Raw genomic sequence first — 15,116 nt, forward strand, 5'->3', positions numbered from 1 at the left:
CAAACAAAGCAACAAAACATTGAGCATACAAAAATAAGAATAACCAAAGAACAATTTCAAGCCTGGCAATAACAGTCTTTACCTGGAAAGGTAGCAAGTCTCGGACCTCATCCATGTTAGTGATTTCGAAAGTAGGCGGCTGGGGAAATGGGCCTTTCCCCGGATATGAAGTGCTCCTTCGAAATTTAACAGGAGAGATTACTTGCTGGGGTTGATTAAACGTTGGGCTCGGTTTCCTTCCAGGAGGCATCCCCACGCCCATTTGCTGGAGTGGATTTAAGCTGGGTACACTACGACCCCGATTCCATGCAGAACCAGCTGAAGCCGCCGCATTGGCGTTGGGGTTCCACCCTTGACCCGGTGGTCCAGGAGGGGCCCCAGTCCACGACCCGAAACCTTTCGCGTATAACGGGTGATTCGAAAGAGATTGTTGCCGGCCTAACTGCGGAGGGAAATTATGACTAGCAGTAATAGCCCTCCGCGTCTGGTTGTTCTGGTTTTGACCCATATTCCCTCCGAATAGTTGCTGTTGTTGGTTAGGAGAAGGGAAGTTCTGAAATCCCATACCGTTCACTGCGGCCAAATTCGGTACGAATCCATCCTCAATTGCGGTGGACCATAGGGCCCCTGCTGGAGTTGCAGGTTCGGCCGGATGGAAGAAGGCCGGAAGTGACGGTACCGACTTGCTAATGGACGTGACGTGGTCAGCCAGTTTTTCAGAAAGATTATTTACGTTGGTGCTAGGTGGTACGTCCGTATCTTTGGCGGGAAGAGATGAAGACGCGTTCTTGTCAGTTGAGGTCGTGGTGGTGGTCGCAATCGCGTCACCCACAACTGACGATACGTTTGACAATTCATCCCCAGTAGAGCCGCCGACAGCTGCCGCACTTTTGTCAGAGGACTCATCTTGCATTGTAGCACTATAACTTTTCGTCTGGATATGGATGTCGGTACCGTTGCTGCCGGTCGTAGCGGGGGTGGACGAATAGAATAGAGTGTTTTGATTCGATTTTGAGGAATTCACGGATATCTCGACTGCACTTAACCCGATGTTCGTATTGCTACTTAAACTAAATTCCCCCATTAGTGCACGTCACTGTCCGAAAGGCCAGTAGAACGGTGTTCCGTGGCTCGGTTATGTCATACACATACACTTACAGTCAAATTGTGAATATGAACACTCAACCAGTGAACCACCAGCCCACTTTCATGTTAATGTCACTGTATCTGGCAGAGCCGACCTCCGACCACGACACCCGAACACGGGCGATCTACGACGATGAACGGGCGGCGCGCTCTAGCGCTCACAAATGCAGAGGGTGCGCCGTCGCATAGGGCCATTCCTGCGCGCGCACCTGATCGAACAGCTGATGACGACACTTTCAACGACACCTCTATTTGTAAATATGCCAGGATTGCCAAGCTGGATTCGTTATCTAGCCCTGATAGGGGGCGCCACGGTACATATCGATATACTCGGCTTTCCGGACTAACTGGGGAATTATTGCATGCAACTCATATTCCTACAGTGTATAACAAAAATATAGAACACCTACAGTGTCAAATTTTTCAGAGATAATCCCTCAAACATACGTTACTCTCTGTTTGCAATAAAATAATATTTAACAGGCAAATTATCTCAAATTACAAGTAATCAGACGTACTAACATGTCTCATTTTGTGTATGTTTATACTGATGCCCTGTAAATATTTGTTGTTCATCGCATCATTTGTTGACAATGTACCTTAAGGAAAAGTCAATAGTTTTAAAAACGTTCTACATGGAAAATGTTCAAATTTTTCCATGAGGTATTGTAATTCTTGAATTTTTGCTACACACTGTATAAATGTCAACGGGTTCGCATAGACAATCTCCAGGTGTTTTCCATCATTACTTACTTGCTTAAAATGTTGTCAAGTGATGAGCTTAAATAGGTACTCTAGATGTATCATCGCCACAAATAATGTCGAAACCGAAACTTTAATGTGGGTAGTGCGAAAACTCATCTGGATTCACGCCCACAATACCAAGCGCTTCATCACGAGGAAGGGTCCGATTTGGGCATGGTCAATAAAGGAGTTTGTTAAAAACCTCAATGCATATTTAACCGATTCCCAACTGTCCTAGTTGTGAGGAAAAGTAGGACTACCCTGGGAAAATATTTATACGGGGTAGTCCAGAAACATAGATATAAATTATTACAGGGTCTTAGAAGATCAAGAAATAGAGTGATTGAGCTAGGAATACGTTGTATAAAATCGCTTAATTTTATTTTGCAGGGGATATAAATATTTTTTTCACAAAATAATATGTGTATATACTTATTACGTGAAGAAATTTTACAAAATCGTTGGTAAAATCCATAGGACGATACTACTTCGCGTTTTAATCCTCTTTTTATGAAAACCTATATTTTAAATTTACTTACCCTACTGACCTTTAATCCTCTGAAATTTGAATGATTTTTTACGTCAAAAGATTTAGTGCTTCTTGCCCTCTTTTTGCATTTATAATAGGTTACAAAATAAAAGAGGAATTAACATACAAGGCAATCCATTTTTTCCTATTAATATTCAGAAACCTATATGAAAAAGGCCCCGAAGTTGCACAAAATGAACTGGAAATTAATACTCAAATAGCTCGAACTAGCTAACTAATGAAGTTTCAAAATTAAAATTTAATTTTCAGGAAATTAACGGCCAGTGGCATACTGCAAAAAGTTTGAGATGGCAGAAGGAAACCTGACTCCGGTAAAAGTACCATCATGTAGATTTTTAGCAACGACTTATAAAATCTAATTATGTAGATTCTAAAGAGTAGAGTAATATTTTTTAATGTAGATTACATTTATTAAACTTTCTTAATTATAATTCGAGATACCTTGTACTGTTCTTAGCTAAATGATAGATAGAGCCATATTCAGGATCGAAAATCGACCTAACTTCTTTATCAATTCCGATAGCACGACAATTTTTATGATAGCCTTGTAAATTAAATATATTAACTTAGAAAAGGGATTAAAGATGAATTTGTCATCTTAAATAAAAATCTTATTAGCAATTCCAATAATTAATTTTTGTATAAGGCTTATTTAACTGAATTACTTTATTTTTAGACATCCCGGCGCCTACTGTTTTTGGAACGGCCAGTATAAACAAAAAAATTGGGTTAAATAAACAAAAATTATTTATTAAACATACAAAAGCAACCAATTGTGAACCAAATCATCCAACTTAACATCAACGGCGTTTGCCCTTCTTTTTTTGATTGGATTTCTTTTGATGTTGGCTCTGCTTGCTATGTGATACTTTAGGGGATGGTTCTACCCCTGGACTCTCTGGTGTTTCATCCACTTTTTTAGAGAAGTCGCTATAAACAAATACAGCATTATTACAATAACCATTCGCAAAACCAAGAAAACCTACTATTGTTCACTTTGACCATGGGAAGTTCCTTGAGATCCCTTGATGACCTCTTTGTTCCTCCTGTCCCTCTTCTTTTTAAAACCGATTCGCTCATGCTTGGGCAACCATCTCTCAGGGTCTGGTTGCACAGTTGAGTCATAATTCTTGGGTAGCTTACCTTTACGTTTCTTATGTTTTCTTTTTCTTTTGCCGTCAGAATCGGATCTTGGTGTGCTATGAAAATGTTGATTTGAAAAAACATATGGCCGAATATAGATAGGCTTTTAGGGAAATTGAGTTAATCGGGAATTGAAGACACTTATAAACGCAATAATAATTTACATCGTTGGAAGGAGCGTAAATTAAACCAATTAAGCAATAATTTAAACGTTAGAAATGAAACTTAAGGTCAAGTTGAAAAATAGATTTGTCTAAAACGCCTTAACTGATTTTTTAAAAACGAAACTCTCAAGAAAATACAAAACAGAAATCAACTTTCGTTACATTTATCAATTCAATACACAGTATCTTACCTTGGAGTTGAATCGTTCCTAACTCCTGGACTTTTCTTAAAGTGAACTGGTGCCAATGTTTGAATATTATCAATATCAATACCTTTTGAAAGCTCCTCAATTGTGGGCAGTTCACTACTGAGCTTGAAGGCTTTTTGTGTATCAAACTATAATTACATAGTCCTTGACTCGTATTCTACCATAAATAAGAAAAAAATCATAATATTTTTTACATACCTGTGAACATGCAAGCACCAACTGGGCACGAATTTTTTTATCGTCTTTATTAGAAGCTAATAATTCCTCCAAACTATTAGCAGCCACTTGAGGATGGCCATTTCTGATATGGAAATCTGCAGCTTGCCTCCAAAAAGTAGACAAATCGCCCGATTTCATCTAAAAACTTTCAATAAAACTCTCCATTAAATTAACCACACATTTTTCACCTTTTGTTTCTTATAAAACTCCACAGACTTCTCAAAAACCTTCAAAGCAGCAGCCTCATCACCTATAGCCAAATAGAGAGTGGTCAAAGCTCCCACTATGCCAGGTTTATAAGTGTCCTTTCCAAGATTCTCCAGAACCCTACAAGCTTCGACTTTGCTCCCCTTCATCAAATGAAACTGGGTAATACACAAATCAACATATAACTCGCTTGTTTCATTTTTTGCTTCTTTCTTCAGCAATTCAATTGCCTCTACAATTTTGTCCGCTTTCACTAGGTTCAAGGCTCTTATAACATTTACAGATGTGAGCAAATTAGACCATGTTGACTCAATCGTTTTGCAAATTTTTTCACATTGATCTGGCTGGTTTATGTAATAGTTTAGTATTGCATTATTCAAAGCAATGTATTTGCGTTGTAAGGAAGGAAGTTTGTGGACTAAGGCCTCATTTAAAGCAACTTTCATCTTCTTCTTTGAATCAAACAGGTTTTGGTCCTTGTTTATGCAGACTACATTATTGCTTGCTACAGCTTGTAAAGCTACATCTCCCAACTTTAATTTTAAATTAGCACTATACAAGGATTGCGCTTCTTTTATGCGTCCTTGTTTCTGGTAGACAAATGCTAATTGAATTCTACAAAAATAACTCACTTATTAAAAATACATTTAACTCATTGATTGTCTAGCATGAGATAATATTGGCATATCCAGCAATTTGCCACAGATGTTAAACCTTAGGTACTTTGTTGACAGCTATGAGAGTTAAACTCTAGGACAAATTAGGTTAAGTAAAGTCAGTAAAGCACATCCAAATCTGAATTCTCTCAATTTGAGTTATCTGTAGACAATTTTATGAATATATATAAAATAAAAATAATTTATAATGCATTTTTTGTTTTTTAATAGTTTTTTCTTTTTTTTCAATTTTTCCTCAAAAGAACACATTTTTTTTTAACAGCCAAATTTTTCTGGATTTTTTAAACTTCTACACAGTCAATATGTTAATTAAGTTTAACTTACCGAATTAAAGCCAACTCAATATCAACATCTTCCTCAGCAACATCTTCATCTTCCTCCAACTTCTCTCTGCACAATTTCTCACACTGTTTCAACTTCTTTTCAGCTTCAGTGTAATTTTCCATAGCAATTAGCATGCAAGCTTTATTGTAGCATAACTCATAAGGACTCTCTTTTAATTCATCTAAATCAACCTTAAATATTCATTGCCAAGGATACTAAAATGTTCTATTAACTAAGTTAAATACTCACTTTCTCATTATCATCTAAATAAACCATAGTGGCATATAAGTTAGTGAGACGTTCCTCCTCATATTCATCATCAGTGTTTTTAATAATGCTCTGATAAATTGAGTGGGCCTCCTTATACTCTTCCAGTCGGTAGTGAATTTGAGCTTTCAGCTCACTTACACGATAGTCAACTTCATCTTCAGATTTGTTAATTGTTGCTAAGGCATCTTGAAGTTTATTCAAACGATAAAAGCTGTAAGCCTTCTCAAAAATTAAGTTCCTAAAGCATATAATCAATTAGTGACTCTTTTTGTGGGTTATTATGCACTTACTGTAAGTACTCAGGATTCTTGTTTATCTGAGTAATAACTTCTTCAAACCTTGATAATTCTATTAGACAGACAATTTTGCTGTGAAACGCAAGGAATTCATGCGAGTCTAGACCTAAAACTACAAAATACGAGAAAATAGGGAATCCATATGCCTGAATTTGGGGCTTCTACATACTTTTATTTGCGGCCTTCAAAGCTCGTTCGTACTCTTCATTTTGACTGAACTTCTGCAGTTCTGCATATTGAGTGAATATAGTCTTTTCTTTTGCTTTTTTTTCAGTCATCACGGATAATTTTCTATTAGTTAAAGTATTTAAAGATCAATGTTCTTAAGAGAATATGATTTGGAATTTTGAGGTTAGTCATGTCATTTTAAAGACAGACGGAAGTTGACAGGTATATAAGACGTGGTGAACGACGGCGTAAGTACGGTTGCCTAGCTTTTTTAATCAATATTAAAGCGCGAATTCAAAAATTACTTGAAAAGTCATTAATGAAAACAGGCCTAGATTTTCCTGTACCTAAATGTCATAATTTAAATCCTAAAAAATATTTTTTAAGAATAGATTAAATGTAGTTTTCAGTAAGAGAAATGCAAATAAAAGGTGGCTGCACAAGAATAAGAAATGCATGTCTCAATATGTCACTGGCCCTAGGCATAGAACTTTTTATAACTAATTTTTAAATTACTTTTTGCGCAAAAATGGTTCAATTACACCAACTGCGATTTACTATAAGACAGTTAGAATATTATCAAGATATGAAATATATGTTATAGCTATTGTAAAATTACAGAAAAATTACTCCAGTTTGCGTAAATACGGATCTGTACAGTGTTTTTCCAGGAGATTTCTTCATTTGTTTTTCATTATCATCGCATTATTATTAAAATTTTAGTAAACGATATTCATTAAACTTGCAAGTAACCACGGTGTAAATGGCTTTAAACGCGGTTTTTCCGAATAGACTAGGCGCTGGGGTTGCGAATATTTTCAAGAAGGACGTAAAACGTAATTATTTACAATTCTTTTTTTAACGAATATTGAATCGAACTTGTTTCTTAACTTATGTTGCAGAATTGCTTGCTAGACAAACTTCGAACAATGGTAAGTGGTAAAAAAAAGTTCTAAAAATAAATAATAACAAGCAAGTTATATCAGAAAATATCACAGGTTAGGTCACAATAACATATGAGAAAAAGTGTTGATAATGAATGTCGTCAGTAAGGGGTGAACATTTTATAAATAAAATAATAAAACGAATAACCACATAAAAACATAATTAATAACAAAATATGTATCTACAAAATTAGTTTTTAAAAACGCCACTTCAGAATAAAATAATCTTAATCGTATGGACATATACATATCTCGACTTCATGCACTGCACATACCCACGCAGGTCTCCATTTATTGAATTTCCTATTCGGTTTAATTCGTTATGAAGGCTACGTTCAAGGTATTGTCGCAAGATGTCGCCGGAGTAAAAATGCGATATAACAGGACCGTATTGAAATAAAGAATGATGATTAAAAAAACCTCAATCAAGCATTCAAATATCAGACATGCTTTCACAAATTCATCTATTATCAGATTTCTTGGGATGTTGATAGTAAACAGCAAACGGTTTAATTAACGCTCCACGATTACAGTTACACTAGTACTGTAATGTTTTTTTATGGTCACCTGTTATTATAAAATCATAATATGTATTCTTAATTTTATTAAATTATAGATAAATATATAGAACCAATCGGTTTATATTAACAGAGAGAGAGAACCTTGTTTTAAGTTTAAACCCTTAATTTCTGAGATACAGGGTGCCACATTTGAAGTGTTTTTTTATATTTTCCTATTCAGAACTCTTATAGTTTTCGAGGTAATTTATTCAAACTTTTACCGTACCTTGCTTTCGATAGTCTACATATGTATATTGCCATGTCAAAAATTATTTTACGAGGTGGTATTTCTCCTGAGATCAAACCTAACTCTTCCATCCAGAACTTTTTGTGGTGCATCTTTGATTAATTATTTTCAAAAAGTTCCACCTCATTTTTGTCCTAATTGATCACGATTTGAAAACCGACATGTAAAAAGGCATCCACTTGAGTCAAGTGAATACAAAACTAAATGGGGATGGACCCCTGAACAAATATCACCCTGCTTCCGAATGTGCTGAACATGCAGTTATATTAAAGCAGAGACGCACTCCATAATTTTATTTACATATAATGAAGTTAAAAAAACACATTTGACCATTTATTTCAATTTCTTTGAAAATCTAAACGATGTTTTTCCACATATACCATTTTTCTTAAACATCATTATTTTTGCCACTTCACATCCGTATGTACCTATAGGAATTATGTTTACTTTTCTCGTCTTAATAATGCGTCATTTGTTATTACTTTCAGCGGTTTTTAATTGGGAAGATCCTCTCAAATTAGAATCTCAATTAACGGGAGAAGAAGTAATAATTAGGGACCAATTTCGCACTTACTGTCAAGAGAAATTAATGCCTAGAGTAGTCGAAGCGAATAGAAAGGAAAGTAAGCATATTTTATACATATTCCCAAATTATCCCATAAAAATTTTAAAACTTTTAGTATTTCACCGAGAGATTATGAACGAACTAGGAGATATGGGAGTTCTAGGTTGTACCATTAAAGGATACAATTGTGCGGGGGTATCTAATGTTGCATATGGCTTGCTTGCCAGGGAGGTAGAAAAGGTGGATAGCTCTTACCGGTCTGCCTTTAGTGTGCAATCTTCCCTCGCCATGGGAGCTATTTACATGTACGGTAGTGAAGAACAAAAGCAGCAGTATTTACCACTAATGGGTAAGGAAATATTATACACCTAGGCACAAAGAGAACAAAATCTTAAATGTAGTAAGTAGGTTGTTTTCTGTTGGGTCACATTCATCATCTCATTCTAATCCCAACAAAATAAATAATTTAAATGCTTAAAACCACACCTAAAAGGTGTCTTTAGAAATATCTTGCCTTTGGCACTAAAAACTCAACACTGAATTAACAAAATGGATTTCCATAAAAGTGTCTATTTGAGATTGGACCCACGGTTTTAGACATTTAAGAGATTTGGACGAAGCAAATCCTTAGCTGAAGCGATTACCAGACTTGCTGCTTTACTTTAGTATCCTTGAAACTATTTGCGATAAACACGTTTACTTGCAACAATACTAAGATTGTCCGCCCCTACACATCTGTATGATGAATTTTCCTTATTTCTTGCCGAAATGAACCTTTCAATGATAGGGTTGTACTTTTTTCGATACGCAAGTGTCCCTAGTTTGGACTGTCAAGGCGACTTTCATTGCTTTCGTTTGATTTCTTAGATGGATTTAACTATGGAAGATAATTGAAAGTGGTTTTTGCTTAACTTTTGTTCTAGCTAAGGGTTTATTAGTTGGCTGCTTTGGCTTAACAGAGCCAAACCATGGTAGCGATATTGGAGGAATGGAGACTAAAGCAAAGTACGATTCCTCAAGTAAAACTTATATTTTAAATGGAAGTAAAACTTGGTAAGATTCTAAAATACACCATACTCTCAATTATTTATCGTATTGCACGTCGAAAGTCCGCTACTTGGTTGGTGGTTGAATGGGTGAAAATTACAAATCAAATATTTTGCGAGAGTTCAAAGGCTTTTAAGAACTCCACAACTTGCAAATATTTATTTCCGTCCAACAACCACTTTTTACACAATTTCCTCTTTTTAACTGGTCCTTGTTCCTTTTTATTAACATGCATTACCCCCCGCCCTAAAATAGCTGCAGCTACTTTTTAATACTTGCATCCATTTGTTTTTCAAAAGGTACTTTATATTTGCTCTTCTAACCCAAAACACACAGTATCCCTAGGATCTGTAGTTCAATTTACAGTAGCTACGATAAATTATTGCATCTATGTGCACAATTTAATGCAACAATGTTGGTTTAACCAAAACAATAAAAGAATGGCTTTAGGATCACCAGTTCCCCAATCTCAGACATATTAATAGTGTGGGCTATATGTGAGGACGGCAAAGTACGAGGTTTCATAATAAACAGAAAAGAGCACGGCAGTGGCTTGAGCACCCCCAAGATCGAGGGGAAGTTTTCCCTGAGAGCATCCCCCACTGGGATGATTTTAATGGACAATGTCAAAGTACCAGAAGACCATTTGTTGCCCAATGTAGTGGGGATGAGAGGTCCTTTTGGGTGTTTAAATAACGCCAGATATGGAATTTCCTGGGGTGCTTTAGGAGCAGCAGAGGCCTGCTTGCAAATAGTAAGAGAATATACCCTTGAAAGGCAGCAATTCAAACGGCCCTTAGCGCAAACTCAGCTTATGCAGAAGAAATTTGCTGATATGGTAACTGAAATTGCTTTAGGGCTTTTGGCTTGTTATAACATTGGGAGGCTAAAGGATAAAAACGAGTAAGTATCTCATCCACTACCATTTTATTAAATTTTTGCGTGTAAAGGTAAGAACATCGTATGTAATCGATTCTCTATTTTATGTCTAATTGAGTACTAATTACAAAATCAATAAAACACCGTATAACTCCAATAAGGTAAGTGGTATTTGTTTTAAAGTTGCATAAAAAAATTAAATACGAAATTTGTAAAGAAAAGTGCTGAGCATATTTTTAAATTATAGGAAAACTACAGGGCGTCCAAAAAAAAGTCTATCTTTATGTGAACCAGTTTTGAATAAAACCGTGTTAACCTAAAAACATGCCTTTCCATCATATCGATTAACTTTTACATATCATCATTTCAAACGTTCAGACATTAATAGCGGTCCAATTTGTCCCAATTTCAGATTGTTAGAAAACATTCCTTCTTTAAGGAAACAATCTTTTAAAATTCTAGGCACACAAATGAGATGATTTCACTGCTGAAGAGAAATAACACTGGAAAAGCGCTGAGTATAGCTAGAAATGCAAGGGATATGTTAGGAGGAAACGGGATCCAGGATGAGTATCATGTGATTCGACACGTCATGAATCTGGAAGCAGTAAATACTTATGAAGGCAAGTTAACTTAATATAGCTTTTAGGTTTATTAGTCTTTATTAATCATAGGTACCCATGATATCCATGCTCTAATCCTTGGAAGGGCAATTACAGGATTGTCTGCTTTCTAAGAATGTTTTTAGAAAAAATATACCTAGATAATACATTTTTTTAATTTATGAGTTTGTGTGTTTAATTTTTAGACTCCTCGGTATTAAGATTATCCAAAAGAAAGGAGATATGTATTAACGATTTGAGAAAGTTCAATTAAGACATGCGCGGCTTAAAAACGAAACATGCTATAGTGTGCTAAGCGGCGCTTTCACTACGTTTTACGTAGTGGTGGATCATTTCTTCCAGAAACAAATATATTTTTTAGTGTTATTCGTAACGTTGATATCAGACGGATGTGCACAGACAGTGGTGTGCATTGTTACTACACAAAAATATCGAACACTCATTATGTCCGAAACTTCGCGGATTATAGATACTATAGGGATTTTGTGCACTGCAATAGTGGGTTTTTGCATTTTGAAATTCATTTTTAGAATCATTTATAATAATTTTTTGGACACTGCATTGCGTATTAATGCTGCTAATTTGAAGGAAACTGGAAAATGGGCTGGTAAGTATTTTACTTTTATTCAAAAATACATGTACATCTACGAGTGTTTTTTTCAGAAATTTATTTTAGACTAAACAATAACCTTAAAGAAATTTCCTTTCATATTTCGGCGAAGAGTTGAGAATTTTTATTACATCATTTTACTTTCCCCTGAAAATTAAAAAAAAAACATTAAAATTGATTTAAATAATAAAATTATTAATATCTTATACAACTCAAAATCAGGTATATACATACTTTCTCCGTAAATTTAAATACGAACATTCTGATATCACCCATTCATTTTAATACCGCCTATGCTGAAGAAAGTAGAAAGTTCCATTCAACTTGACCGCACAGATGCAGGCGAATCAGTAGGCTGCAAATAGAATTAGATTGTCGAATTTGTAGTATATAGTCTTATGTATTTTCAATTGTAGACAAAATTTGCGGCATGATAACATTACACCTAATTTGCTGATTAATTGAGTTATTAAGTTATAAAACATTTCGACATGACGTTTGCAATATTAGATTCAGGCGACCTATACGATATGGCACTACTGAATAATTTAATATTCGAGTATTGTTTCAATGCTATTTTAATTGTAAATTTTATAGATCCGTTCTAAGCCTTTGCTTTAAGTTGAAGGTTAACAGTTATCAGCAATGTATTATATAGGTTGACTACAATGTTTTTATCAAATGTTTAACAAGGTACTTGCATTTGTACTTGTTTTTGTTAATCGAGGGTAGCGAATAAGGTTTTAATTGATTTAACTTTGGACTATTGTTTTGATATAGCAACAAAATTTACTAAACAAAACGTTCCGCACATTAATCCTTTACTAATAATTAAAACTCCATCAATATTTTAAAAAATGCTTGAGTAACTTCCTAAGTGAATTAATATCATGTAACTCAAAATCATTACAGTTTTAATGAGATAATTCTAATTTTTCAGTAGTAACTGGTGCTACAGATGGGATAGGAAAAGCTTATGCCGAAGCTCTTGCAAAGAAGAAGTTGAACATAGTATTGATCAGCAGAACTCAAGAAAAACTCGATGATGTAGCTTCTCAAATAGCCCAAAATTACAATGTTGAAACTAAAACTGTGGCAGCTGACTTTACAAAGGTCGAGGAAATTTACTATAACATTGACAAACAACTGCATGGTTTGGACATTGGAGTGTTAATTAATAATGTCGGAATGAGCTATCCATACCCTGAGTACTTCCTAGAAATGAAGAATGGCGACGAGCTTTATGACAACATCATCAAGTGCAACATTATATCCGTCACAAACATGTGCAAAATTGTCTTACCGGGAATGGTAGAACGCAAAAGGGGGGCGATTGTCAATGTTTCTTCTACGGCAGCCCAAATCCCTAGTCCCTTGCTCAGCGTCTACGCAGCTTCAAAATCTTTTGTGGAGAAATTCTCTGAAGATTTGGCTACTGAGTATTCCAGATACAATATAATAGTACAATGTCTGCTACCTGGATACGTAGCGACTAATATGTCAAAAATCAAATCGTCCACTTGGATGGCACCATCTCCCTCCAAATTCGTGAGCGAAGCTCTTACTACCATAGGGGTAAGAGAGAAGACTACGGGTTATTTTCCTCACACCCTGCTAGTAGGGGTGATACACTTTATGGACGCTATTTCGCCTAGATTGTCCAGGTGGTTCATTGTTAGAACTATGACTAATATTAGGGCTAGGGCACTTAGACGACAAACTCAATAATTTGTGTTCTTAATATTTTATTATTTATTAAGGTATGTGTACCCATTGATCCTGATTCTTGTTATTAATTTTTAATGTGAAATAGGCATCCTGTATATTTTTTTAATTTTCGACCCGCTGAGATCAATTGTTTAATTAAGAGGTTTTTTTTTCTAAAATTATCAATAAAGTGTGCGACTTAAAGGAGAAAAACTAGAGTTACTTCAGGTCAAATTGCTCAACGTTTAAGTTACTGGTATACTTGGTTATAACTTTAGATAAAGGTTACCCGCTGAATATTTCTTCCTGGGCCATTTGTAACCAAATTTATGACGCCTTTGATTTCGAATATTCGTATAGTAATTGTGATTTTTAAAATATATATATATATATTATATTTTGAAAAGAGTTTTTTTGGTAAAAAGTCTTCCCGGTAAGATAACGTTAAACTTGAACAAATGTTTCAGAATGCCGTTGTTTGTGGTGGAATGGCGGAGGTGCAAGAGGGCTTCGTCCCTATAGATTTAATTCGCAGTATGGTCTAAATTTTAAATTATAATTTCAGCTACATAGAAAAACAAAAGAAGCTACACATTAAAAACTTGTAACAAAATAAAAAAACTAATAATAAATAAATAAAAAATAAAAAAATTAATAATTGTCTTCGATATATACTTAGAGGCAGGAAATTATATAATTTACTAGAATTTAGTAAGTGTTTACAAATCAATATTTTGAATTAAAACGTTAAAAGCAATTCTTTGTAATCTTGTGATACACATTTTTGCCAGTTCAATTATAAATATGTTATATACAAGGAGACTTTTTTCAAGGAAGTTTCTCCATATATCAGTGATACTACTACTGGTTATAAAATCAAAAGCTGTACGACCTTTCGTTTCTCTCTAACTGTATAGAAATCATAATGTTATGGTGAAAATGATTGGCCTAACTGTAACTCATTTGCTATGGTAAAAATCTTTCAAGAAACATCACTCATAATATTTCATTATCATTCCTTTAGAACCAAAACCTCTAGATGCAAAACTTTACAAACGGATGTTTTTTTGATGTCTAATTCAGTCACAATATCGTTACGTTGTTAACAAAATCAATGTTATAAAATTCTATTCACCATTCTATACCCAGTTTCTCACAGATTCTTCATACTTGTACCATCTGTTGGCCAACGTTATAACGTTAGTTATATAGTAACTACACAAATCCGATTAAGTTCCATACAACGATAGTATGGTATGTAGTCACTAGATGGCCCTCTGAAATATGTGGTTTGTTACAACAAGATAGAAAATCAATTTCCGATCGTCAGAAATCGTAAGGAACATGTGCAAGGAATGCTGATCGGTATTCTGCGCATATTTCTGACGATCTTTAATCGGTTTACCTCTATGTTGAACAGAGTTATATTCTTACGTCTTACCTCACTGGGATAGTGAAAGGCGCAAGCGCTTATAAATACGACCGAACATTGATTCAATTAAAAGCGTGACTGGTCTTTCCATTCTGCCTATGTTGAAGCAATAAAAGGTCCACGTGGTCGATTCGCAATGCAGATTGTACAGGTAAGTGCATATTTAAATTTTGTTCTGAATGTAAAGATTTGTTTTTAAAGAGTACCACTTTACCTATGAATAGATTCAACTTAATAGTCCAATTATATTCGGGGCTACTTAAGAAAGTATCTGATTATAGTATAACGTGCCACATGGCATCCACAAGCTTCAAATATATATTATTATTTCAACGTCGATTTAATATCATTAAATAAGAATTATGAAGGTATAAATGAAGCACAA

General features: G+C 34.8%; 5 protein-coding genes across 6 annotated transcripts in view; 3 read left to right on the top strand and 2 right to left on the bottom strand.

Annotated features, from left to right (window-relative positions):
• The window catches only part of orb2, a 51,050-nt gene extending 49,744 nt beyond the window's left edge, over positions 1-1,306 (bottom strand). The window contains exon 1 of the mRNA XM_066402940.1: positions 83-1,306. Within this exon, the coding sequence (XP_066259037.1) occupies positions 83-1,084 (1,002 nt within the window). The 5' untranslated portion in view covers positions 1,085-1,306. The remainder of the gene's footprint in view (positions 1-82) is intronic.
• LOC136417311 (mid1-interacting protein 1-like) overlaps positions 1-15,116 on the top strand; it is a 223,246-nt gene that overhangs the window by 156,186 nt on the left and 51,944 nt on the right. The gene's annotated exons all lie outside the window — the stretch shown is intronic.
• Srp72 (signal recognition particle 72) overlaps positions 3,165-15,116 on the bottom strand; it is a 257,370-nt gene continuing 245,418 nt past the window's right edge. The window contains exons 2-10 of one of the 2 annotated variants that reach the window (XM_066402942.1): positions 6,119-6,252; positions 5,944-6,061; positions 5,633-5,891; positions 5,384-5,574; positions 4,364-4,997; positions 4,155-4,313; positions 3,939-4,084; positions 3,427-3,639; positions 3,165-3,370 (exon numbers count right to left, since the gene is read on the bottom strand). In XM_066402942.1, coding sequence (XP_066259039.1) covers positions 3,241-3,370; positions 3,427-3,639; positions 3,939-4,084; positions 4,155-4,313; positions 4,364-4,997; positions 5,384-5,574; positions 5,633-5,891; positions 5,944-6,061; positions 6,119-6,227 — 1,959 coding nt within the window. In that variant the 5' untranslated portion in view covers positions 6,228-6,252 and the 3' untranslated portion in view covers positions 3,165-3,240. Of the gene's footprint in view, positions 3,371-3,426; positions 3,640-3,938; positions 4,085-4,154; positions 4,314-4,363; positions 4,998-5,383; positions 5,575-5,632; positions 5,892-5,943; positions 6,062-6,118; positions 6,313-15,116 lie in introns of those variants that run through there. The other variant, XM_066402941.1, reaches the window with a different exon arrangement.
• LOC136417208 (glutaryl-CoA dehydrogenase, mitochondrial) lies at positions 6,800-11,143 on the top strand. Its single transcript, XM_066402784.1, has 8 exons — positions 6,800-6,953; positions 7,020-7,049; positions 8,357-8,491; positions 8,549-8,782; positions 9,357-9,486; positions 9,931-10,383; positions 10,822-10,982; positions 11,034-11,143. Exons 1-8 carry the CDS (start codon positions 6,881-6,883, stop codon positions 11,093-11,095), a joined length of 1,278 nt encoding a protein of 425 aa, XP_066258881.1. The 5' UTR covers positions 6,800-6,880; the 3' UTR covers positions 11,096-11,143.
• On the top strand, positions 11,298-13,612 carry spidey (hydroxysteroid 17-beta dehydrogenase 12 spidey). Its single transcript, XM_066402785.1, has 2 exons — positions 11,298-11,589; positions 12,533-13,612. Exons 1-2 carry the CDS (start codon positions 11,427-11,429, stop codon positions 13,318-13,320), a joined length of 951 nt encoding a protein of 316 aa, XP_066258882.1. The 5' UTR covers positions 11,298-11,426; the 3' UTR covers positions 13,321-13,612.

This window comes from Euwallacea similis, chromosome 27 (genome assembly GCF_039881205.1).
Source record: "Euwallacea similis isolate ESF13 chromosome 27, ESF131.1, whole genome shotgun sequence".
NCBI classification, from domain to species: domain Eukaryota; kingdom Metazoa; phylum Arthropoda; class Insecta; order Coleoptera; family Curculionidae; genus Euwallacea; species Euwallacea similis.